At 36.8% G+C, this 26391-nt stretch overlaps 1 protein-coding gene across 6 annotated transcripts in view; it reads right to left on the reverse strand.

Moving 5' to 3' along the window:
• The window catches only part of PPP1R12A (protein phosphatase 1 regulatory subunit 12A), a 130593-nt gene that overhangs the window by 49314 nt on the left and 54888 nt on the right, over positions 1-26391 (reverse strand). For all 6 annotated transcript variants that reach the window (XM_062584799.1, XM_062584824.1, XM_062584808.1 and 3 more), the window contains 6 exons: positions 17717-17835; positions 7289-7448; positions 4868-5012; positions 2226-2300; positions 1744-1829; positions 1457-1614 (listed from right to left, as the gene is read on the reverse strand). In XM_062584799.1, the coding sequence (XP_062440783.1) occupies positions 1457-1614; positions 1744-1829; positions 2226-2300; positions 4868-5012; positions 7289-7448; positions 17717-17835 (743 nt within the window). The remainder of the gene's footprint in view (positions 1-1456; positions 1615-1743; positions 1830-2225; positions 2301-4867; positions 5013-7288; positions 7449-17716; positions 17836-26391) is intronic.

The following is a 26391-nucleotide window of genomic DNA, read 5'->3' on the forward strand; positions in this document are numbered from 1 at the left end:
CTCCAGACATACGGTGGAAAAGAAGGTGATTAGGAGTAATCAGCATGGATTCACCAAGCGGAAATCATGCTTAACCAATCTGATCGCCTTCTATGATGGGATGACTGGCTGGGTAGATGACGGGAGAGCAGTGGATGTTGTCTATCTTGACTTCAGCAAGGCTTTTGACACTGTCTCCCATAATATCCTCCTAGAGAAGCTCAGGAAGTGTGGGTTAGACGAGTGCAGAGTGAGGTTACTTGAGAACTGGCTGAATGGCAGAGCTCAGAAGGTTGTCATCAGTGGCGTGGAGTCTAGTTGGAGGCCTGTAGCTAGTGTACCCCAGGGGTCAGTCCTGGGGCCAGTCTTCTTCAACTTTTTCATCAGTGACCTGGATGAGGGGACAGAGTGCCTCCTCAACAAGTTTGCTGATGATACCAAGCTGGGAGGAGTGGCTGACACACCTGAGGGCTGTGCTGCCATTCAGACCTGGACAGATTGAGTTGGGTGGAGAGGAACCTCATGAAGTTCAACAAGGGCAAGTATAGGGTCCTGTGCCTAGGGAGGAATAATGCCCATGCATGAGTCCAGATGGGGGTGGAAAGTAGCTCTGCAGAGAAGGACCTGGGAGAGCTGGTGGATAACAAGTTAACCTCAACCACTCTGTGATTCTTCATTCCTTCCCATCTAACTTCATCCCACACAGAATTTGGACTTAGACACCTTTAAGCATTGCAGAGTCCTATACATAAATGTGCAAAACATTTAGTTTCCCTTAGTTCAGGCTGCATAAAGAAATTTAAAAAATGGCATTCTGCTTATTTTCAGAAGTCCAGTGTAATGCATCTCTTTGTATACAACTCTAACTTTCCAAATAACATTCCCCTTGAAATGAAGTACTGAAGTAATTTCTTGAGCTAATATTAAAATAGCATCTTAATTTGAAACTGTTTATTTCAGTACATTAATACTGAAAATTAAGTATATATACTATTAGATTATGAATATCTGAGCTAAGATTCCCATATTCATTGGTGTTTACTTCAGGATGGCAGGAACAAGTGACGTTTGCTCTTCTGCTGTTCCAGTCTCTACATCAATTCTGTGAGCAAACACTACTATGAAGACTTTATTTCTGTCTTTCTTCTGATCTAACCTCCTCATGTTCTTTTTAACACGCAATTTAAGGCTTACAGTATTCCAACTATTTCATTCAAGCTAAACAGCGGATCAAACAAGTAGATTAACAGCTTTAACCTTAACAGCCACCAATAAATACTTCTTTGTTATGTCTTTACGTCTGTGTTATGACTTTATTTTAGACATATATAAACTTGCTTTAGAATGACTGGAAATTTACTAATATGCAGAAAAAGTTGAAGTTAAATTTAAGATACTTAGCTCTTTGCATATGATACTAATAAAGTAAAATTACAAAGCAAAACGTTAAAGAAAGTAAATGATTCAAATAACATACCTGTCTCTGCTTCAGATTCCGAGTCATCATCATCATCATCTTCACTAGAACAGCTGGATTCATCCTTCTTTCCCTCTTCCTCCTCATCTGCTTTTTCATGTTCCAGAGACTCTATACTAGATGCATTCTTTTCTTGCTCCATAATCAAGGTTTCTTTACTGAAATTTCAATTAAAAATCCTTAATGAATCCTAAAAAATTTACTAAAGCCAGTTAAGCAGGACTTTGTGACAGCTTGTGAAGTTGTATTTTTTATTAAGAGCTTACCATTTTTAATAGTTTACTTACTTTTTGAATGTTTTTTGTGTCTGATTATTATCCATTGCTGTAGATTCAATTAGGGGAGATTTCTTTTCCCGTTTTTCACTATGAAGCTTCAAAACACAGAGAATGATGCAGTTAAACAAAATATTAATGGGCACACCTCTTCTCCAACTTTTTCAAATACCAGAATGCATATAAACTTAGAAAGTATCTAAGTTAAAGACTCTAAAATCTCAAACTACTTAGGGTAAATAAGTTGCTCATTGTTGGTGCTCCAGATCATAAAATGCTTGCTGCAGGAGGTAGTAAGACAGCATCTTTCTTCTTCCAAAGTTTTCTGTTGCACGTAATTGACCAAATAAGGGCATGAAAGAATTAAGATGACAATGGTATTATCTGAATTGAAGCCTCAAATCATGCCTTATTCTTCAAACTAATTCGAATAATTATGTACCACAACCGTATGTATGAAGTGTATATACTATATGTACAGGCAAAAGGCCTACCAGATTCTGCTTCTTTTGTAATTCTTCTAAATATCCTAGAATATCTTCATCTGCCACATCAAATGCTGTCTGCCCCTGGGGAAGTGGAAAAGTAAAACATCATGTTGTACAGCAGAATGTAAAGAAAATGGATTATGTTGCCTTATCACATGATGAGGCAGGTAAGCAGCACAACTATACAGAGAAATTAAAAAGTTTAAGTCAAGCTTTATTATAAACTGCTAGTCTGTCAGTGATTGAAAACAGTATTGCACACCTGTTTTTTTGTAATTGAAACAGAAAACATTTATACCTGACAAATAATATAATGAAATAAAAGCATGACTTCAATAAAATTTTTGTTTCCTTCTAAGGAAAAAACAATCAAGAAATAGAAAAGCTATTTGAAAGAATATAATTTTCACAGTATCAGTCTGTTCCAAATAACTATTCCAGTTTAGTTAGGCAGTTTAGACGGACACTCATCAATACTATTCTGCCCACCTTAGACTATCCCATACATAGCAAGACATTTTTTTTAAAAAAAAAGTAATTATTCAAATCCATTTATCAATTATTTGTTGTGATGATTGCGACAAGAGCAATCATGTAAACAATTCTGTACAGTAAGCAACAATAAAGGCTGACACAATTGTCACTTAGAAGTGGCCGTAACAGCTTTCCAAGATAAAGGAAAGGCATTCATATTTGTCTCAATGCGTGTTTCAGTTCAGCAAAATGTTAACTGAAGAAAAATATACTGCTAATTACATTGTGAAGGCCTGGGCTTCTTAAATGGCTATGAAGGGTGAACCTCCAAACCACTACTTTCGACAGCCAAAAAATTTCTGATCACCTACCAGTGACCACCTACCACTCCTTTCAGCAAGCATTATCCAAAACAGCTTGACCTTTTCTTTGAAATGTGAACTATTCCATTTACCATAACACAGTACTAACTTTGAAATTAAACAACAAAATCATCTCAAGTTTATATCTGCATTATGGCTACAGTTTTTAATTTGGCTTTCTAATTTTAGGTATCTATTAAGTGAATTTATTTCCAAAAACTATCGAGTTAGACCTACCTTCACTACAAAAAAAAAAATACTTTGCAAAAAAACTGTTGTGATCGACAAGTTAGATCTAAGTCCAATTCGTAACAGCTAATACCTGAAGCTAAGCACCTAAACAGTAACGGCTTAGTTCTCTCTGATGCTGAGCACCTATAACAGAAAACAAACTCAATGGAGTTTGCACTGTGCATCATCTCTAAAATCAAAAATGCTTACTGAACAACACAACAGGCAGAACTTTCCTAGCTTGCACAGATAAGCCTCTACACCAGATGAAATAGCTCATCTATCCCTCTGTACCTCCTTTATTCTTACCCCAACTGAGTTGAACATATTTTCATGAGAAATTTCTCTGTAATACCTCCTTCACATTTTCACAACCCCAGTAAAAAAAATCTGATAACTTGAGAAAGTGGCTTGAACCAATTGCACCAGCTTTTGATTATCTGATACAAATAGCTGATATTAACACATCTGCAAGTATTACATAGAAGCAGAATTGAAGCTATTTAAAATATAATTCCAGATTTCATTGATTTTTATTGCAAGCAACCCAGATTTCTAAGCAAGATGTCTGGTCTTTAACAAAGACTAAAACTATAAAGCAGTGGTAGTTTTTTTCATTTATGCAAGGAAGAAACGCTTGCTAATTCATGATCTAATTAAGAGCTGGTATCTGCATATGTCCCTAAATTACCTTAAAAAACATTGATGAAAAGTTCCATGAAGAATTCACTTTAAAAGTTGTGCAGCAGATTTACATACACTGTATCAATAGAATTTGGAATCGAATCAGAATCTAGCCGCAAAGTGTAGTGGGAAGAGACAAAAGGGAGCTTCAGCACTTACACAGTTGAATGAAAGGTTTCAGCTCCTCAGGATGCCAATGTGAATCATTAAAATATTTCTATCTGTGGGGAGCTAAATCTTGCAAAGCCAGCAAACTGCATAGGCCTTAACATAAAAGTTGAAGAAATAGTTTAGGAACCATTCAAGCTATGTCCAGTGAGTCCAAAGATGCCTGAAATGTTTCCTAGAGCGCACCCAAACCAGTAAGATGATTTTTAAGAGTTAACAGCAAAAGCTAATACGCAACACTGGCCAAAGGCACCAGCATTGCCCTCAGCGAGCAAATGGAAAGCCAATATGTAGTTCAAACATAGCTGCCTGAAGAATAAGCCAAAAAAAGTTAATATATGCAAGAAGTGAGAAATTTCAGTTGATCTTTGTTCTTTCTGTTACATAACTCTCTATATAAGCAGTTGTATGTATGTATAAGCAATTCTAACCAGTAATATGCATCTCTGAAATGTAAATAAAACTAGTCTAGCTTGAATTTCACTGTCAAAGATTAGATCATACGGACCAGTCAGTGTAGAGCTAAGTGTAAAGTGGGCCCAGAAATTAAATTAGAAAATCAGAGAAATTAGTTCTGAACACAAACATGCTGTTTTGACAAAACATGCATTATAGAAAGCTCCATGTACAGTAAACAGCACTTTATCATCACTTTTCTTACCCTGGCTTCTAAAGTCACTTTAGAGACCAGAACTTTGAATCTTGACAAGGATTACATAAAAATCCTACCACTTTGTTGACAGCCTCCATATCACAAAGGTTTTCCACTAAAATGCGACATGCTTCTTCTTTACCCCAATGAGCAGCAGCATGAAGCGGTGTCCAGCCATCATAATCTTTAATATTTACATCGTAGTGAGCCTGTATTAAAAGTCTAAAGAAATTCAAAGAATTAAATCCTGACACTGCTGATAAGAATAGTTAAACTGCCATATTACCATGAAATTGTTCTACAGTAATATTCTCCTCCTTTCTCATCAAGTAATATATGATAATATAGCTGGGCTATTGTGAATATATTAATTCAATTTCTTTCTAGAAATGTTTGCTTTTTCACTGTTCAATAGGCATATTTATTCTTAAGAAATATTCAAGAAAAATCTTCCTTGTTCATTTCTTTAAAGACCATTCTTCCTGTATAGCTAGATAATTTTATCTACGCATGCAGTAACAGAAAAGCCTTCTGAAAGAAAGGAAAGCTGTAAAATGTCAAGAATTGTTAGATAAACCAGTTTTTACCCAGCAAATTATTAAAACCTACTTCTACTCTAACATTAGTTGCTTGAAACTAATGACATCTCCTGTCACTAATTGATGCCATAGCAAGCCAGTGTTAACACTCACTGGTTGTCTTCCGAGAGGGAGCAGAGCTCCTCCAGCAGAAGATCTGCTTTTCAGCCTGCATGCAGCACTTGACTTTGTATTCAGGTACTAAACACAGTGAAGCACAATCCCCAAAAAGATCAGCCAGAAGGATGGCTTTGATGTCAGTGGCAAAGTGGCAAGAGATACTGTTTATGCAAAACTGTTTGTCAGGTCAGGTATTCACTTCTTGAAAATTCATCCCATAATTATAAAAAAATCATATGACCATGAAGTATTCTTTAAGAATTCTATTTTTCAAGAGCTACTACTTTTATAGTAATATTCTCCAGTGAGTTAACATTTTTTTCCTCCAACAAAATTGCTTCTCTTTATCAGGCTGAGGTATCAGTTCTGCTTCAAAACAAAAAAATTCCCATACAGTAAATGATACGTTATACTGATTTTAAAAGCTCTGTCAATCAATTTGTATGTGTACACAAAGCATTACAAGGCTCTACTGATCTGAATGGTAGCAATACTTACACATGAACACTTCTCATTTTCATTCAAGTTACAGTATATAGCTGCTCCTAACACTGCCATAGCAGGAAAATACATTTACAATGTATTTACAATTACAAAGCAATGTAATACTAAGTATGCCTTACTCTAAAATAAATTTTGGTAATGAAAATACAATCTTTTCAAGTTGCATAATTTCACTTTTTTGAAACAACCACAGTGACAAAGTTAAATGAACATATTACTGATGCAACTGGCAAGGTAAAAATGTAAGATTTTTCTGGACTCCAATTCCAGAAAGTCACAGATAACAGAAACTTCTAGCAACAATTAAATGAGTACGAGGAAAATATGCAGTCCTGGAGATACCTAAACCATTCTGAAATAGTCATTCAAATGCCTCAGCAACTTTTTGCATTTTGGGTTCACAATCTTCAAACTCTTATTATGGAATTAGGGCTGCCAAATGAAAATGCATCATTGGTTTTATAATGTAAAAATGATTAACAAGATCTGGAAAAGAACATATTTCCTACTGAGTACCTGCTAAAGACCAAGCCATATTTATTGCCCTAAATCTTTTTTCTTTTTGTCCTCTGGAGAAGTATGTATGTATTTATCTATATATTTTCAAGCTATTATATGGCTTCAAAATAAGAACATCTATGTTTCTGTTCAACATACTGGTCCAAAATTATTTTTAAATGTGATGAAATTCTGCTAAATGCAGTTTTCATAAAAAAAATTAATCTCTGTTACATTATACAGTATTGGTAGTATTGTATTCTTGACCAGTTATGTGTCTATCAGGGGACACCAAAAGTCTGAAGCTTCCCAGGAAAGATTTCAAGAGTCAAGAATTTCTACAACTGTCTCATCAAAGAAAGCAAAATGAAATTCTCTATTCTTTCAGGTCTGAAAAGCTTTAGTCTGGATCAGGGACTCTGCTTTACATATAAACAAACATGGTGTCTTGAAAATACGCTTCATCTTCCAAAATGCTAATTGGTACAAAAAAAGGTATCAGTTTTGCTTATACGGTCAGCTTTAGAAACAAGAAATGTTTTTTGCCATTCTTTCTTCTTTTAAATAAGTATTCAAACTCACTAGGCACACTGTATTCATATTTTGAATGACCTCAACACATTCACGATTTAAGAGTGCTTGATAAAAATTGCAGTTTTGAGGAAAAGATAGTTCTAGAAATTGTAATTTTCCAAGATAGAATCCCTAAAAGTGAGAAGTGCCTAATCCTATCAATTCAGCAACATTACATCAATGAGACAATCAAGGAGGAAGAATTTCCATTTAAGCTGTACTTACTTTAAGACTTCTGTATAGCCCTTAGCAGCAGCAACGTGAAGTGCTGTACCACCAGATTTTGCATGCCTGACATCGTTTATATGGCCGCTGTTGAGCCACTGTCTTGCATCTCTAAGCATTATCCGTTCTTCTTCTTTTCGAGCTGCCTCTATATCAACTCCTAATTCAGATGGGGAGGGGGAGACAGGACACAAAATGCTTTATTTTAAGCATTTAAATTAAATTTTGTAACAAAAGTGTACCATGCTTAAGTGATAAAATAAAAATAATAGTGAAACAATATGATTACTGTTTACAGAAAGATACGAATCGTTTCGAAAATGAACCGCAAGAGGTTATGGGAACATCCACCATAGCATCAGTATACACTCTGAATGCATGATACAGTTTTTCAACAGGGGAGAGGGGAGAAAAAAAAGCAGAAAAAAAAGCAGGGGGGAAAAAAAAGCGGGGGGGGGGGGGGGGGGAGGAAAGCCGGGGGAGGAGGGAGGAAAGCCGGGGGAGGGGAAAGCAGAAAGCTACTGAACTGGCCCTCCAATTTTAAGAATTTCCACCGTAACAGTATTAATCACTAAAGTGACCCATTAAAGAAAGAAAGAAAATTTACAGCTTAACTTTAATAAAGTGTGAAAACATTAGTCTCATTTATATCTGGCTATACAGAATATTGAAAATAAAATAGCTATAATATTCTCTGATGCATGGTTATTCTTCAAAATACTAGGCATTTAGTAGAAAGAGACGTAGTAACTAAGAATACTAAGAGACGAACTAAGTGTACTAAGAGACTGCTGCTCAGCAAGCCAGCTGTCAGTGACATACGCTGTGCATGATCCAGCTAATCTTACACACTGGTAGGCATGGTCCTGGGAAATATTTACTGTTTTACTGATCTCTAATTTTGCTCCAAGCAAAATATAAGAATTTGGACTTTTATAACAGAAACAGATGAAATTTAGAAGCAGATTTGATTTACTAGCCACCCATAAAATGACAAATTTCAGTAGCAGCCTTTATAACCTAAAAAACAGCAGGTAAGAGAATTTTTAAGACACTGAAGACAGAAATGCAAAGCTCTTCTGCTCTTTGACTGGGAACTAATTCCACCTTCTTTCGGTATCCCCTGCTGAGTCTTCATCTGTCCCCAAACTGTTTTCCTCCAACAAACACGTTGCAGCACGTAACTCTCCTGCCTGTCCAACTAAATCAAAGCCCAGCAAAATAAAGCAGACACAAACCTATGGCAAACTAGAGTATTTCTTTCCAACTCTACTCTACACAAGTAATCTTCATGCAATTTCAAAGTCTGGATCATGAAAGCAACTTTGGACTCTAACACCTTGGAAGCAAGCAAGCCATTCCTCCTTCACAGGGGGAATGAAGCCCCAGAATGTGGAAGCCAAACAAAACCCAACGTGGCTGTTGCCCATTTACACATGCAGCAGAAACTGCACTGAAGGATAAAATGGCCTTCGTTAAAAAATCTATTAATAATAGGAAAGGCAAAAACATAGATAATACATAAATAATATATAATGCAATGCATTATTTCTACTATATAACACATGATAACACAGATTACAATAAAACAGATTCAAGAAGTTTTATCAATCCACTTAAAAATATAAAGTCAGACATAAAGCACTGTGTCAACAAACCATCAAATTGAAAGCAAGTGTACTGGCATTGCTGAAATACCCTTAAGGCAATGGATGGCGGACTGAGATTTCTATTATGTTAAGTATGAATTAGTATTTCATTGATTTTGAGGGGCAGAAATACAATAAAATATTTCTCATTGAGAATTCCTATGATCAAATCAGGCAATTCTAGCATAACTGTTGTCATAACTAACAATGTCATTCCCACATTACACAGGAAAAAAACAATTTGAAAATGACAAGCCCAAATCAGAACTTCACTGCAACAAAGAGCACAAATATAATGACTACATGCTTTTGGAAAGTTGTTTTGTGATTTGTTCGGGTTTTGGTAGCATGTGACAACATGATATACTCCCCTTCCAACAATGAAAATGCCTGTGCTATTATAATGAAGTTATAATGCCAATTCCTTCCCTTTTGGTATGCACATAGTAATAGTGACAAGGCATAAATTTTCTTCCAAAGAAAACTAACCAGAGATCTTCACATCATAAATAAAATTTTTTCAAAATACTTAAAAATGCATTTTTTTTAAAGAAATAATGGTAAACACTTTAACATGCAACTTTGAAACATAATTGAGGCTTTTATGTGCATTTCAATTAGCAATAAGCTTCACTAAAAAAAAAAAAAAAAAAAAAAGCCTGCAACAGAGTTCACACCTTTTTTTTTTATTCTGCAGTCAAGGTACAATGTATCAGATATTTCCACCGCTACAAGTAGGTTAAAAAGGATTTAACTGCAAGAAACACAAAGAAAGATCAACTGAAAAAAAAAAAAAAACTTAATTCTGGTAAAACTTTATGTTAAGGTCACATTTATAAAATACTTCCTAAAAAAGACATAGCTTTAGTAACTATGATAAAACTGATACAGATAATACATTGTTTTAAGTAGTTTATTGAATTCCTAGACTCATCCACTTAAGCCACTAAAACAATCATTTTACTCTTTGCATTTTATTTAGTAAAAACTCATCAAGTTTTTATCAGAAACTGATGAAAACCTATTGATCTAGAGGTTAAGCCTGCAAGATGCAGGCAGCCACAAGACAGAGCCCTTAGGAGAAGCTAAAATGTACTTTTCTGAAAGGAGATGAAAAATAAATAGAGGGAAGTTTCTATAACCATCTCTTTCAAGACAGCCCATGACCATAAATGTGAACAGAGATCAAGTTTTACATATTGAGTAAACTTTATAACTCAGATATAAAGAATGAAAACCAGAAACACTGAATCAATAATGCATTCATAATCATATATTCTCATTCCTCCAAAAGACACCTAATATTATACATACGAACTATTATAAATGTAAAGTCTTTGGGCCTTTGTATTTGATTTTCTTCCACAATGAGACCGCAGAGCAGATCACCCCTGCGCTGCAAGTTCACATGTTACAGAGTAACTGCCAATAGCAACTACCACCATACCATCCCAGTGAGGAAATCCTTCTCTTAGGAAAATTACCCTGTTGAGTAAAATCATGGGCATTTTCGTGTTGCCTGCAAAACCAACATTATGCAAACACAGAGTTTACACTTCATCTGTTAGTCACATTTATGCTCGTCCCCTCTTGGCATGCCAGTACTCAGTTCTAACTGAGAATAATTATTAGCACGAGGGACTTTCTGCACCTGAGTGATGCTACGGAAATTGGTATCAATGCAAAACTGCTCATGTGTGCGCCTTAGCTGCAATGTGCTTTTCTATAAAGAAAGAACTTAACAAGGAAATTTCCTCCCAAAGCCTCATCTTGAACTTCTAACAGCTAATGTCTAAGCGCACTTTTCACTACACCAAAAAGAATTATGTCAAAAAAAAAAATCTTTTGTGGAAAAAAAAAAAACTAATATCAAACATAGACTTCTGTCAGTATTACTAACGAACAATTTTCTGATGCCCCAACAAGACGCGATGACTGCAGAAGACGAACAGCTCCATCAGCATAACAGTGTTTATGCAGCATGAAAAGCCAGTAAATTCTCATCACGTCGCAGCGGGTGACCATAACGGAAGGGTATGATTCAGAAAGAGATACGCCAGTGTAATTCAAACCCCTCACAGTAATAACTGGCACCGAAATGGGAAACGAACTTTGTCATAGGAAGAAAAGAGACCCTTAGAGCTAAGCCAAATAAAATTTCCCATTATTAAATATAGAAATGAGAATATAAACAGCCTTCACCATACCTGATATGAACTTTCCTCCTCGCTTTCGTCTGCGGAACTCCGAGGATAGCGGAGCAAAGACGCCGCTCCTCAGCCGCGACAGACACCTTCGCCCTACGGCCCGCAGATGGCAATGTGCTGCCTCCGAGCTCGAGCTCATCCGAGTACTCACTCACAATACCACGAAAATTAACTCTAGCAGGCCATCACTTCTTAAATCTATTAATGATTTATTGCTAAATGCTTTCATTGTCTTTAACCAACAAGTGTTATTCAACACTTCTAAGCAGATTCAAAAATGAGATGCTGTTCAATGAACATTTAATGAAATTCAACATAGATTTATATGCTGAATCATTGTTTCAGCACTCTTCAGCCATATAAAGGCATGTTTTACTGATACTGCCTGGAAAATCAACCCACTTTTTACTTTATGAGGTGAATTGTTTATATACAAATGTAATAGTTCGCATTTTAGCTATATAAACACAACTGAGCTAAGCAATACATGCGAGAGATTCTCATTACATTTACCTATAATTAAGAACAAGGAACATTTGCTTATCCTTGAAAAATGAGAAGTGATCTAATACATGCTGAATAGCCACCACACAGTGTCATGCACACCTTAACTCACCTCACTTCACCTCTCCCCACTAACTCCCCTCCTGAGAACACTTTCTAAAATTCAAAATAACTACTTAGGTGGTTAAAAGTAATTTTAAAGGGCATCTGATGATAAACAGCCTTTATCATCAAAAATTGCTTCCAACCACAACATCTAACCCTACTCAAGATGCGAGGAGAGGCAACACTTAATCCCGGCCAGCGGCAGCTTCCCAAGTTAAGTGCCATAACTTGCAAGTCTGCTAATGCTCAACAGTGCAAATGAAAACTTCACAGCTTCCACAGGAAAAGATAACTTCCCTAACTCTGCTATGTTGAAACACTGCAGAGAAGTAATATAAAGCATCATAATAAGAAATTGGATGAAATCACATTAAGGAAAATTAAATTAACGAAAGAAGGGTTAAAGAATTCTGTGGCTTTCTATGGAATCTATATACATGGCATTGGACCATGACAAAGATATCAACTGTACGGAAAAACAACTAAACAGGTAGTTAAAAAAAAAAGCTTGTTATATAGCACACAAAATAGCCAAAACACATCATGCAAAGAGGATAGTAGTTCAGTATCATACTGGAATAATTTCCATAACTCAGCTAATTCTGTTACTTGTGAAGCGATCATGTGTGTCATGAAATCTTTATACCCTACTATGCTGTGTAGATAGTTCACCCTTTCATGAAGTATAAAACTAAACTAGGTTTTAAGCTTTAAATAGTAATTAAACCAACATCCTGATACTCCAGAAATAATTCAATTAATTTAAGCTTATTTATTTCTATATATATAGCTTATTTATATGCTCAAAACACTATCAAAATATTAAAATAAAGACTGTTCCAATAAAATTTATCAAAATCCAATTCTTATCACCTTTTGAAGTGTAGGGTAGAAAAATGCTTTCCCTACTACCAGAGTGCTATGGTTTCACCTATAGGATAGCCAGTCCCCTAGCTCAGAATTATTAATACTTTGTTAAATTAACATAGTCATGCTCTGCGTTCAGCAGAATATACCGGGTGATCTTGTTTGGTGATATGTGGAGTGCATAACTAGAGAACACGTGGAAACAAGTCTGAACCAAGGGTCACTATTTAGAGGTGTCACATAAGAAGATCAGAATAACTAAAGAAACAAAGTTTTAGGGATAATAACAACACAAAAGCTCTATTCTTTCATGTCCAATGCTGCTTACAGCAGAACTTGTATAACAAGATGACTGAATTTGGATCACTGACCATCTCCTCTCTAGACAGCTGGAAGTTTTGATTTTGCAGTCTGACTGCTAAGATAGAATGAGCACTTCAGATCCTACTTCGTATTAAGCCTGTAACATCACATACAGCTGAATCAAGTGCTATCCCATAATTTATTTCTGCGAATTTAGTGTCTCCAGACATTGCAGTTTGATATGTCCTTGAAATATATTTCAATACTTGTGCAAATGCAAAATGGACATAAACTGATGATCTGTAGAGGATGAATAATTGCACAACTGGAAGACTCTAAACTTCTTACATAAAGCTGAAGGTTTGCACAAGCAGCAAAAAGGATAAGCTAACGTGGTGACTTTCCTCAGATTTCTAACAGAAACAAACATCAAATCTCATCAGTTTTAACGATTCTGCTACAACAAGTTGTTTCTTTTACTATTGTTTCCCAATACAATAAATCAATAAAGTCAATTTTGCTGCCAAAACTAGTTTCATATGAATCAAAATCCTCGGCCTGGTATAATTAACCGTAATTTACGGTGAAGAAGTATCCATCAAGAAAGAAACAAGAAGTCCAAAGGGGAGCATTTAAAAAGGAACATCAAATGGAAGGAAAGAACATGGGAGAAAGAGGGGAAAGGGAAAAGACTAGGATGACAGAGCAGAGATTAAAGAGCAAAAGGATTTTCATACTCAAAAGTTTTGCATACTCAAAATACTTTACTATTAATTTCACTTTTTTAACACCATAGCATTCAAACTATCTGAAAGCATAATGAACCAAACTGATCTTTCCAAAGAATCTTTGTCACCAAAACAACTCCGATTGCTGGTGCCAACGTGTAGGAAACCATAACATTAGCTAAGCAATGCTAAAAATGAAACTGTAACAAATGCAGGATTAAATATAGGTATACACAAAAGATGAAAGGCAAGGACATTACAGAAAATGTCTCTTTAACTTTCACACTGCACCTTTTACCTCTACAAGGATAGGAGTCTTCCGGCATCCGAAGCAGCTTTTTTCCAAAATAAATTAGCTGATCTTTGCCTGTCAGCACTAATGAAACTGCGTGGAGCCCCAACAGCTCATGTGGGTTACTAGAACTGTGGTAATGCTTTACTATGCGAGAGAAGCAGTGCTAAAATGGGAAGGGTAACCGGATTTAGGTGCAGGTACAGCCAAAGATGAAACTGCTACAATGCATCAGCATTAATTCCACATTCAGATAAACAATTAAGTCCCTATTTCAAAGCTATTATCTAGCCACAACACATACGCAACTGGACACTTTTCCAGTGGTTATAAGGATATAATCATTCTGTATTACAGTATCAACTTTATATGGAAGTTGGGGATGCCATCAAAAGCACTTGTCAAAGACTTCATGCTGAGTCACCTATGATGAGTACTGTAATCCAGCAAGATCTGTACTACCACTTCTCATCCAAAAAACTCCTCAGGAGCATCCTATAAATAGAAGTATAACTGCAGAAACTGGATGGTAGACCATAAGCGCATTAGGCGAACATAAAGGGTGTATGTTCGCAAGTTGTAATAGTTAACTAAGCATCTGAGATCAATAAATTCATAAACTGGCCTTCCATTAAAAAAAAAAAAATCTAGATTTAAAATCCCATCTTTTCCTTTCCATCAAGGCAAGTTAAATGATGCAAATATTGCCTCAATTCTACTACTGCTTTTATTAAAATTGCTTCATTTTTACCAACATCCATATTCTTCTCAGTAAGTGTCCCAGGAGAGTCTAGGGTTTTTTTCCTCCCCAACTCCACCTCCCCCAAGCCCTGGAACTAGCAATTGCACATCATCAAGGTAAGATTTTTTAAATACAATTTTAACGTTAAATTTCTTACGAAGATTCTGCTGCTCTGGTGATTCCCACCCTGCCCGATACGCCTGAGGCGCATGCATTCCAGCAACATCACTAAGGAAGGCGAGACAGGCCAAAGGAGATCTCTCTTGACACACAGGCGCCCTAGATGGAACTGCTCTAGTGGTATATCGCCTGTGGGCTACCAATGCGTGCTACTCCAAGAATGGGAGTTCAGTCAGGTTCATACCACCCTTTCTACTCCATTCTCATCCACAATTGTTAAATTTTTCTTATAATCTCGTATCTGCAAGTAAACTTTCCACACTTCCCACACTTTCAGGCACAAATTCAGAAGAGGGATGCTGCAGGCCTTCTTCAATACTTTCATGAAAAACTGGAATTCCTAGGTGGTCTAGCAGTAAAACAAGCTACTTAAAAAAAGATAAATAACTAAAGCCTAAAATGAAAAAGATCCCACTATTTGTTAACAGTGAAAGATTAATTCACATAAAACAAAGCATGCATGAAATACCTAGCCTGAAACCCTGCAAAACCAGCTCTAGGTATGTTTAACTGCAATGAATACAGACCTTTCCAAATCCTGTAACAGGCCTGTGCATAAGTTACTAAGCCACTTCCAAGTATAGATATATACATTGGGCTTTAGTGCACTGTTAACAAAAAGAAGGAAAGTGCACAGTGTGGTCACGCTATTCACAGCAGCATACAGGTCCCTGTTCTCCACAGACAGAGATCAAGGCACCTTCAAGCAGAGTCCTAGCAATTTTTTTCTCACCTTACATGGTGCTTTATTCAAGTAGTGTATTTTTCACATTACCTTTGAAAGACCTATCATTTATAAACCCTTCAGCCAGTCAGTAAGCCAACTGATATAAATATGTAACAGGAATACTTTGAAACAAGATTTTCCATAGCAACATAAGCTTAGTATTTTAAAATAAGCGGAATGATCCCTTTTAAAGCTAACAGCTGCATTGTGGGAACATTTAACACTCTTCTCGGATTTATCAGACAGTGCCATAGAAAGTTCATTGCAAGCTTTCAATACAAAATACATAAACTACACTGAAATTTTCAATGAACACTGACATTTAGATTGTCAATGCTAATTTTACAATTGGACTGTTCAAAATAATTAACATTTACAAAGTAAGTAATCATTACATATATGTATGTAACAAACCATATAACAAATCCTATATTTTTAATAACATATAAAGAAGAGGTTTTGCAAGAGAGTTCTTTTCTCAAGTGATGGCATTTTACAAAGAACTAGCGTCAGTAAGCACAGCACGTCACAGTCAAATGCATCAAAAACAATTTGAAAGATTTTAGGCTGAGGTACATCCCCAAAACAACTTTTCAAAGGCTGTTAATACTGGTAAAAAAAATGATAGTGATAAAATAATAATGTTAGCATAGACAAAAAGAAATATTCTTAGCCATCTAGCCTGGGGTTACTTGTGTGTTAACCTTAATAACTGTTCATCAGAATTCATTTAATAGTATCAAATATTCGAGTCAAAGTCTTTGTCAAATTTACAATCTCCTTCTACACATTAGTACCTAGCTTTTATTTCTCTGCATGTCATGTCATCCACTTTCCTTGGTTTGGGCATTAAGCAGGTTTAAACATACAAATTTATTAAAGGCAAAGCTGAAGTAATTAACAGCTTACTGTTAAATTACACAAATTTGTCTTAGAGATATACAAATTCAACATTACAAAAAATATATGTAACATTTGCAAGGAGTTCTGAAGAAGCCTTTCAGACAGGGAGGCAAAAGGTCAAATGTAAAAAGTAATGGAGGTGCAGTCCGCTAGACCCCTGACCCCTAAAACGTTATTTTCTATCTTCACTACAAGTACCATCGCCTCCATTATAACTCAGACTACATCATTCCTCCTCTTCTATTGGGAGTTTGGGGATAACAACATGCATATCTGACTCAAAATGACGAGTCAACAACTACTGAGTATTCTCTCCCCTCTGGAATGGAAAAGATAAGAAACTTTCAAAGACCTTTTACTGGAAAACTCTCTTGAGCAGTGGAACATGGAAAATAGCAGTGTTAGGGGAAAAAAAAAAGCAGGGAAAATGAGTCAAGCTTTTTCAAAGGCCAAACTCCTTCATAAAGACATCACTACCAGCATTGTCCCAGCAACTTTCTATGAGTAAAGAGTGTGTATTCAGGATATATGTTGCTAAGAGATTTTATCAAAACTTAATACTTATCCATTAGCTATTATATGAATGCTCACCTATACGGTGCTCTCTTAAAAGAGTATACAAATTACTAGGAAGAACTTGAAGATTTCTGACTAGTTCTCAGGACTAAACCAAACGCAACTTAAGACTATCTCAAGTAGTTTCAGACATTTGGCACTGCAGAAGGACACTCAGAAAGTCAAAAACAGACAAACAGTGAGATTTAGGCGATGCAGTGTAGCCGCTTACTCGTTTTAGTCATTCTAGGCTCTCTTGTAGTCAATGGAAAGGAATAGGTACCTTAGGATCTGGATTCACCTAAAACTGATATCTGAGTCACCCTGTAAGTCCCTATTTCTGTCTATAATGGAATGCTGCGACACTTTACTTCAATACAGAAGTTTTAAACTTCCACATCACAGATGCACTGTATCTGAACAGCACCTAAATTATAGAAAGTTCAATGAACACAGGAATACAATCAACACGTGGGTTCAGTACTTCCAAGCTCTTCCTCCTCAAGAAGCTGAATACCTAGAAGACAACATTAGCACTATACACAATTTTGACAATGGTCTTTTAAAAAATAGACTAACTTTAAAATCACTAATTTAACATAAGTTCTCAAAATGTATTTAACATTCAAAAAAAAAAGAAAATCAGCCTTTCATATTCAAAATTACCTTGTCTATTTACTTCATTCTGAAGCAGCTCTTCCATTGCCTCTTCTTCAGCAATATCTAATGGAGTGTCTCCTTCACTATTTACAGCTCCTACGTGTGCTCCTTGACTAATTAAATACCTGCAAACAGAAAAAGAAAAACTATTTGGTAGACCAAAAGAGAAGGTGAACTACAACACAGTAAAGATGATGCAATAAAAGAGCTACTGATAAAAACATTCAGCAAGCATGGATGTACATGCAATTGATGCATGCATGTACCCAAATAATAAAACGAACTCTGTTTGCTGCAATAAAAAAAACCCTCATCATTATCTACGACCCATGAAACCCATGGTTTTTTAGCATAACAGCCATTACACAAATAGCGCTCTCTCTGCTCTTCAGTTTGTCACAAAGATTTCTGACATTAAAATAAATACATGTGTTAGCAAGAACTGAGAGAAGAAAACAAGCAGATGATGAACAAAAGCGAACACAGCCATATATAGGCCAACATTGATTCCTGTAAGCTTCTCATTATCGTATTAAGACAGTCTTCCTAGAACTTCCATATTCAGTGACACATTATTGTTCCATACATTGCAAGAATCATGGATCATGGTCTCCAAGTCAGCCTTGTAAAGTTAATAAAACTAAAATGACCTCTGCTCCTAATTATTTATAATTATTTGACAAAATGTAAAGCTGTTGAGAAAAACATGGGAAAATTATAAGCAACAAAAGGAGGTTATCAGTGTCCAAAAGACAGAGGATGGAAGATGACTATTTCTCGTCATCTTCGTATTCCCACAGGCTTTCAGCTGTCAAGAGACAACAATAGGAATAAAAGGTTCATAAAGGCATATTCCCATTCACCCAGCAGAACCCTCTGGATGCAACACTGGAGGAAAAGCAGCATCTTATTGTTTCTATAGCCTAGAAATCAGAATTGTAAACATTCAGGTTGGGACAGAATTAAGTATTTCTAACAGCAAGAGCGTTAAACTTATGTTACCCAGCTAAACCAGTGTTTCCCTTCATTCTTGTTATCAGGCCCCTTTTATGCTCTTTCTTTCTTTCTTTCTATAATCTGTAAGGCTACCTTTTGGTGGTGTGCAGGAGGAGGACGAGAAAAGAAAGCCTGTACTCTATATATTATTCAAACCCTATATGTCTTAAGTGTTTTGTTATTTAAAGTACTACTATCAAGACTGAGTGGAATTTATTTCTGAATTTCAGATTAAGTTTAATGGATGGATTCCAACAATAAGTCATGAAAAGATTAAACTATTTAATTGCCCTAAACCATAAGCCTATAAAGTTATTGAGATCCTACAGCTTAATATATAGTCTGCTTCTGAGTAGCTAATGAACAATAATTAAAGCAGCAATACAGATTAGTCTCACATTTTCTGTCCATAACATTTCTACTTCTCTAACAAATTCAAGTTTGTTTATTTACAGGAATCAGATCTCACAATTGGAGACCCACTATAGCACAAATACAAAGTTATAAACATACCTCCTGCCTTGTAGAGCTTACAATTCACACCTTGCAGGGAAATACTCAGACCTGAAGAATTTGAATTTGGTAACAGATATATGAAACCAGAAGTATTTTCTTAACCTCCTTATTTATCAAACATGCAGGAGTCAACTGAAAAATTAGCTTACTATTTACACAAATGCTTTATTTGACTACTGCCAGTTAACAATGACAGATTCCAGATCTAGGATCAGGTTTTCCTCATCTTTATTCAGTACCTCTGTATATCAGGTACTCTCATATTTTCTTTTTTCTTACTTTTTTTTCAGATGTATGGTTTAAATAGCAACTGTTATTAAGCCTTTGGAATTAGATCAAGAGGTAAGGGGTGACAGATCACAAAATGGTAATGAATTCCCAGAAGTGTAATTGTATCTTCAGGGACGTGCAACATCAGTTGCTACCGCTAGCTTTGATGGTATGCGGTGCCATTTTTATTCTGTTCCTCTTAAAAGAGGGCAGCTTTGGCTCTTTCCTCTCTTGAGTTTAAAGAACTTCTACAGGAACTAAATATTAATTCAAAGTAACTTTAAATTGATTTTAATTTCTCAGCAATATTAGTTCTGCTGCTTTAACAGTTTCACAGCATTTTAGGCAACATACTGGATAACAGCTATGCAGTGAGCAAGCAAGAACAAGGGAAATAGACATGTACATTAAAATATGGAAAATTAAGAGAAACAATGTGAAAAATAGTATAATCTTACAAAGTTAGGACTTTGGACTCAAAATCAAAGTTATCACTGAAAAAAAGGGGAAAGAATTTAAGGGGAAATCATGCTTAACCAATCTGACAGACAGTCTTCTATGAGGGAATGACTGGCTGGGTAGATGAGGGGAGAGCAGTGGATGTTGTCTATCTTGACTTCAGCAAGGCTTTCGACACTGTCTCCCAGAACACCCTCCTAGAGAAGCTCAGCAAGTGTGGGTTAGACGAGTGGACAGTGAGGTGGATTGAAAACTGGCTGAAAGGCAGAGCTCAGAGGGTTGTCATCAGTGGCGTGGAGTCTACTTGGAGGCCTGTGGCTAGTGGCATCCCCCAGGACTCAGTACTGGGTCCCATCCTGTTCAACTTTTTCATCAATGACTTGGATGAGGGGACAGAGTGCCTCCTCAGCAAGTTTGCGGATGGTACCAAGCTGGGAGGAGTGGCTGATACACTGGAGGGCTGTGCTGCCATTCAGAGAGACCTGGCCAGGCTGGAGAGTTGGGCAGAGAGGAACCTCCTGAGGTTCAACAAGGGCAAGTGCAGAGTCCTGCACCTAGGGAGGAATAATTCCATGCACCAGTACAAGCTGGGGGCTGACCATCTGGAGAGCAGCCCTGCAGGGAAGGACCTGGGAGTGCTGGTGGATGACAGGTTGACCATGAGCCAGCAATGTGCTCTCATAGCCAAGAAGGCCAGTGGTCTCCTGGGGTGCATTAGAAAGAGTGTTGCCAGCAGGTCGAGGGAGGTGATCCTGCCCCTCTGCTCAGCCCTGCTGAGGCCTCATCTCGAGTACTGTGTCCAGTTCTGGGCTCCCCCCCACAAGACAGACATGGAGCTACCGGAGAGAGGCCAGTGTAGGGCTACGAGGATGATCAGAGGGCTGGAGCATCTGCCCTATGAGGAACGGCTGCGAGAGCTGGGCCTCTTCAGCCTGGGGAAGAGAAGACTGAGGGGGGATCTTATCAATGTGTACAAGTACCTGAAGGGAGGGTGTCAAGGGGATGGGGACAAACTCTTTTCAGTTGTCCCGTGTGACAGGATAAGAGGCAATGGGCAGAAATTGAACCACAGAAGTTCCGCTTGACCGTGAGGGGGAATTTCTTCCCTGTGAGAGTGACGGAGCACTGGAACAGATTGCCCAGAGAGGTTGTGGAGTCTCCTTCTCTGGAGACCTTCAAGGCCTGCCTGAATGCAACCCCATCTAACATGCTCTAGGTGACCCTGCTGAGCGGGGAGATTGGACTAGATGATCTCCAGAGGTCCCTTCCAACCTTACTGATTCTATGATTCTATTCTATGAAAAACATCTTTAAAAATACCCCAAATCCATGTTCATACACTTTCGAACTTCCCTTGTCCAACATAGACAAGAAAAAAGCGATGTCTGAAAAAAACCTGGTTTTATCTGTTTCTACCTAATACCTACAGGGCAAAATGAAAGCTACTTTTTTAAGGAAAATGCACATCTCCCTGAAGCAGCTGTATTTTGTTCAATCAGGTCAATGCGTTCTAGAAAAGATAAAAGGAGTAAGGTGTAAGAAAGAGCAGAGAATGAACCAAAGAACATACAAGGCTGCAGTAACCCATGAGAAAGTCATTATTTAGACATATGAAAAACCTGATGAGCCTTTAAAGTAGAACACAAAGAAAAGCAGCCACTTACAGATCAAAATCAGATCAACAGAACTCGTGGGATTAATAGGACAGGAGCAGGATCTGAGTTGCTCTCTGCACGTGCTCACAGGATTTTGCTTTTGCTGGGTCAAAGGAAGAATCTTTTCATCAAAAGATGCATCCATGAACCTGCCCTAAGTTCACAAAATTTAAAGGGATGGGAGAAATAGGGAAAAAGATACAGCACCCTTCCCTTCAGCCTCTCTGTCTAGGCCTCCCCTCTGCTTTCCCTATCTCTTAACTGATCGTCGCAAATAGATTATTACTGCAATAGAAATTAATGCAATAGCTCAGAGCTAGTAACTCAGAGCTTCTCTCAGTCTAAAACAAATTATTCAAATTCCAATTATTTTAAAGATGTTATTTAAACTGGATAACAAAAACAATGTTTGTCCTGTTCATCACATCTTTCAATGACAGATGACCTGGTGGTGAAAAGGTTCATGAGTTTCTCATTCTTCCTTTACAGTGAAAATAGTTTCGTAAAGCAATGATATGGTTCACATAGTGCAGCAAATTACCCTGGCGCCTACACGATCAGAGCGTTAATTAGGAAAGCTGTTAAGAGCACAGGAGAGGAGGCGTGTATCATCACTGGCAGAGAAGAGACAAATCTGGCGAATGGGAGAAGGCTAAGGCTCTGTGGCTGCAAGCCACAGCCGAGCCATGCCAGCACCAGCGCAAGCTTAAATGCAAGAAGGTCTCTCTCTCTCTCTCTCTTTTTTTTTTAATCACTTTCCAAATTACACTCCAGAGTAAATGTTATTTAAAACTAACAGTATGACTTCAAACACAGGCATATATTTCATTTCAGTTATTCTGAGTTCTCACGTCTCCAAAAAACCAAATAATTGTCTTTTCATCTTTATTAAGTAGTTATTACTTTCATCAAGAAATTTCATCTTTTTAAAGAAATTTCCTATTTTTTCATTCAAAATGTAAACCAGTGAGAAGGAAACAGTAGCCACATCGATGCCATATTTATTTTTGGAGTTAAAGCTTTCAAGTGTTGATATGCAAGTTAAAAGCACCTCTCAAGTTACTCGGAGGAAAGAATTGGAAGTATCCCAGGAATACCAGGAAAGACAAGAGCTGGAAAATAAAATAATTCTTGAGACTTTTGCCCCAATGTTCCATGACACACATTAGGCACTCGGGGTAAGGCTGGAAGAACAAGTTTGCTTTGCGATACTATTGCTTTAGGACAGTAGAAATACTTCTGTTTGAAATATGTGTTTTAGGAATCACTGCTATATATCCCTCAATAGCTGTTAAAGTGTAAACTGAAATTAAAAACTTTTGGGGAGGGGAAGAACATTTCTTTTAAATAATTATTATATAACCAAGATTCTCTCCCATAACTTTATGGAAAATACACTTTAACACCTTTCATGAAGGGCTGGAATCTCAGTATCTCTGAAACAATCAATAAACCTCTAAGGTTACCATATATAAACAGAACAGTCCACACTAAATCCAAGTTCTAGAGTGGAAGTTAAAAAAATTTACCCAAAACTTTGCCTACACTTGCAATTAAAAAATAATAATAATCTACAGCTGACAAAATTATTGCATAAGTCTATTAATAAAATACATATTGAGACACAGTAAACAGGAGGACACCTCCCTTTGAAGACGGTTAAATACAAACTTAAGTCTTATTTAGGAAGTAGCTACTTCAAAAATCTGAAAGACACTCAAACTTTGATTTACTAAATTTTGTGAGTTACATGGCTGCAGATACCAGTTTGCTAGGCATCACTTATCTTAGCAAGAGAAACAGGGGCATATATTTACATTCGAACCTTGCCCCAGTTCACAATATCTGGAAACAAGTCTGCAAAGTCATTAGGGATATAATTAACTTTAAGTACTTGCTGAACCTGAAGGTTATTAGAACAGTGGCAAGCACAAGGCAGCAGAGCAGAGCGGCTGCTGGACTGATTCAGGTCATTAAGAATTGCTGGCTGAAGTCTGTCTCGAGAATTCTCTAGAGGAAAAAAGAGGGTTGCTAGTGAAAATACAGAGGGTTACTTTCTAACTATCCAGAATACTATTCTCAAATAGCTAAAATGTGAGGAGAGGACCCCACCTCCTCACCCCTCAAAAAATCTCTTACTGAATACTGACGTTCAACATGTTGCACGCGCATTTAAAAAATGCATTTTCAGTTTGGCCTCCTAGGAATCAAGTTAGTGGTGGCACCAAACAGCACAGCAAGTCTCCCAGCAGGTTTTAAGTAATTACCAATTTTCAGCCAAACCCAGTTGCCTCTCACCCATCCCCCCCTTGCTTGAATGAATTCCATGGGAGTTTTAACCCAACGATAACCTGGAGCCAAAGCCAGAGGAAGTGTCACTCTGCTCATGGCAGCTGCACAATCAATCATGGGGGGGGGGGGGGGGGGGGGGGGGGGGAAATCTGCCCCACCGTTCACAGGACATAAAAACAAAATAAAAGAGTTATGAACTTTTTGAATATGTATCTTTAATTGCCTTCTCTTACTTTCAGAATTACATCATTGATTTGCTCATATAAAATCTTGGCACACTCCTCAACGCACTTCTTTGTAAACCTTTCAGGTTACTAATACAAAACCCATCAACAACAGATCTGCCCAAACTATTACGTTCTCAAGCCCCATTTAACAAATAAAGACTAGAATTTTAATACTGCTTTTTCAAACTCTTTCAAATTTTAACTTAAAGTATACTAACACTAGAACACTTGCTTCTTTTGATACATCATACCAGTTTGCCTGTAGGGGAACTTCTATTTCTTTAAATAATCACTACAGAAGAGCTTCAGCTATTCAACTTAAATCCATAACTAAATGTTATAGTTCAGGCGGTCAGAAACAGAACTCCCACCTGAAACTTCTTAGCCCTTCTAAAAGCAGGGCTTTTATCAACAGTGAAAATACGACTTGAGGGCAAGCAAACTACCTGGATATGCAACGTATCACAAGATAAAATCACAGCTTGTATGTGATATTTGCCTTCTTTGGGGTGTTATTCATCATCATTTCTCAAAATAATAGATTAAATAAAGCTTTTTCTTTTGATCTTTAAATTAAACAAACCAGAAGCAAATACTATACTACTAGGCTAATGCTGTGCCAAATTCTGTTGTGGTAAGTAGTATGCATATCCCCAGTGCAATTAGGCGAGTTTCAAGGTAAACATGGAGTTAGCTGGATACGAGCCAACAGCTAACATCCACCCTCTGTTCCTCTCCTGCGCCCTACCACTGTCACATCCACATTTAAACATATTATTTACAAAAAAAAAAAAAAAAACCCAACAGATACATTTACTGATAAAGACACATCACATGTTACAAATTCACTTCTTTGAATACATATTTTAACACCTGTATGTATTATTTTGCCAAGACAGTATAAAAATACACAACATCAGGCAGGTGCCTTGTTGACCTAACACAGTATGGAAGAACTCCGCTTGCCCAGAAAAGGGACATCTGACATGTCTCCAGCTGTTGCCAACTGGCATGCAGAAGACAAGGCCCTTGACCAGGAGGGATCTCATCATTCTTTTCAGTGACAACCTCTGCATAATTTGCCTGGTTCCCCTTTCTCTACAACAAAACATTGCCACGGTTGTGTTTTTTTCCTGAAGCTACCACAAGACATACTAAAGAAGAAAATAAAGGATCCACGCCTAACATGGGAACCAAAACTGTACAAATTTCACTTGGCCAAGAACACTTTGTCCTGAATAATTTTAAGACGGATCTGGAAGAAATTAAACAACTTCAAAAATAATTAAGTCAAATTCATAGGTAACTCTTATTTAGGCAGTTTCCAAAACACCATGTTATGCTGTCAGTTGCTGTTGTGCCTTAACCATCTGTCTCTAAACACTGAAAAATGAATAAAGACTAAGCTAAAAAACAGGTTTCTATGATGCCATTTAAATTAAAAGGAAATCTTAATAAGAGTCTCACAATTAAACACTGCCATTCTGGCTTTCCTCAGTTCATTATGGATTGTTCATAAATGCATTCTTAAAGTTATGTTTCTTTGCAAATTCCAGAAGATATTCACATCTTTCTCAGAAAAACAAAGCTACCCCACCTTCTAAATAGTAATGGTCACCCCTAACAGCAGTACAACCAACTAGTAGCTACACAAAATACCAGGTTAGATAAGGCGATCTGGGATTACTTAGCAAAAGCAGGTAATAATTCTCACTAAAACACAAGTGCATTTAAAGCCAACTGATACCAACAAAAGACAGAATTTATGCTTTCTTCTTGAGGATCACTGATGTAATCATAAGTTCTTTCCTCCCATGTACATCATGGGATAGAAATTAACATACATTAACATTAATTTAAAATACAGTGTTTGAAAATTTCAGACAGCTGAAAATATTTTAAAATAATATGAATAAAAAAATAGTTGGAAAACACATGACCAAATGATTTTAAGACAATGACATTTCCTCTTAATTTTGATCCAACACAGGTTTCGGTATCTTTTGTTTAAATTATAGAATTACAGTCTACTGTGTAAAGCTGCTTTTTTTTTTTTTTTTTTTTTTTTTTTTTTTTTTTTTTTTAAATATACCCTTCAATAGGTAGGAGTTCTTAGAAAGTAGTAAATCCAGCTTGTTCGGATTCTCCCCTCTCAACACAGTGAGGACGTTTTTTTTTATCAAAGGCATCTTGTAGTAATAAGGCACACAGATGAAAAAAGTTGCTTATTTGCTCAGGAATAGAAAGTCTTCCCCTAAACAAACAA

This window comes from Rhea pennata, chromosome 1 (assembly GCF_028389875.1).
Source record: "Rhea pennata isolate bPtePen1 chromosome 1, bPtePen1.pri, whole genome shotgun sequence".
Classification (NCBI taxonomy): Eukaryota; Metazoa; Chordata; class Aves; order Rheiformes; family Rheidae; genus Rhea; species Rhea pennata.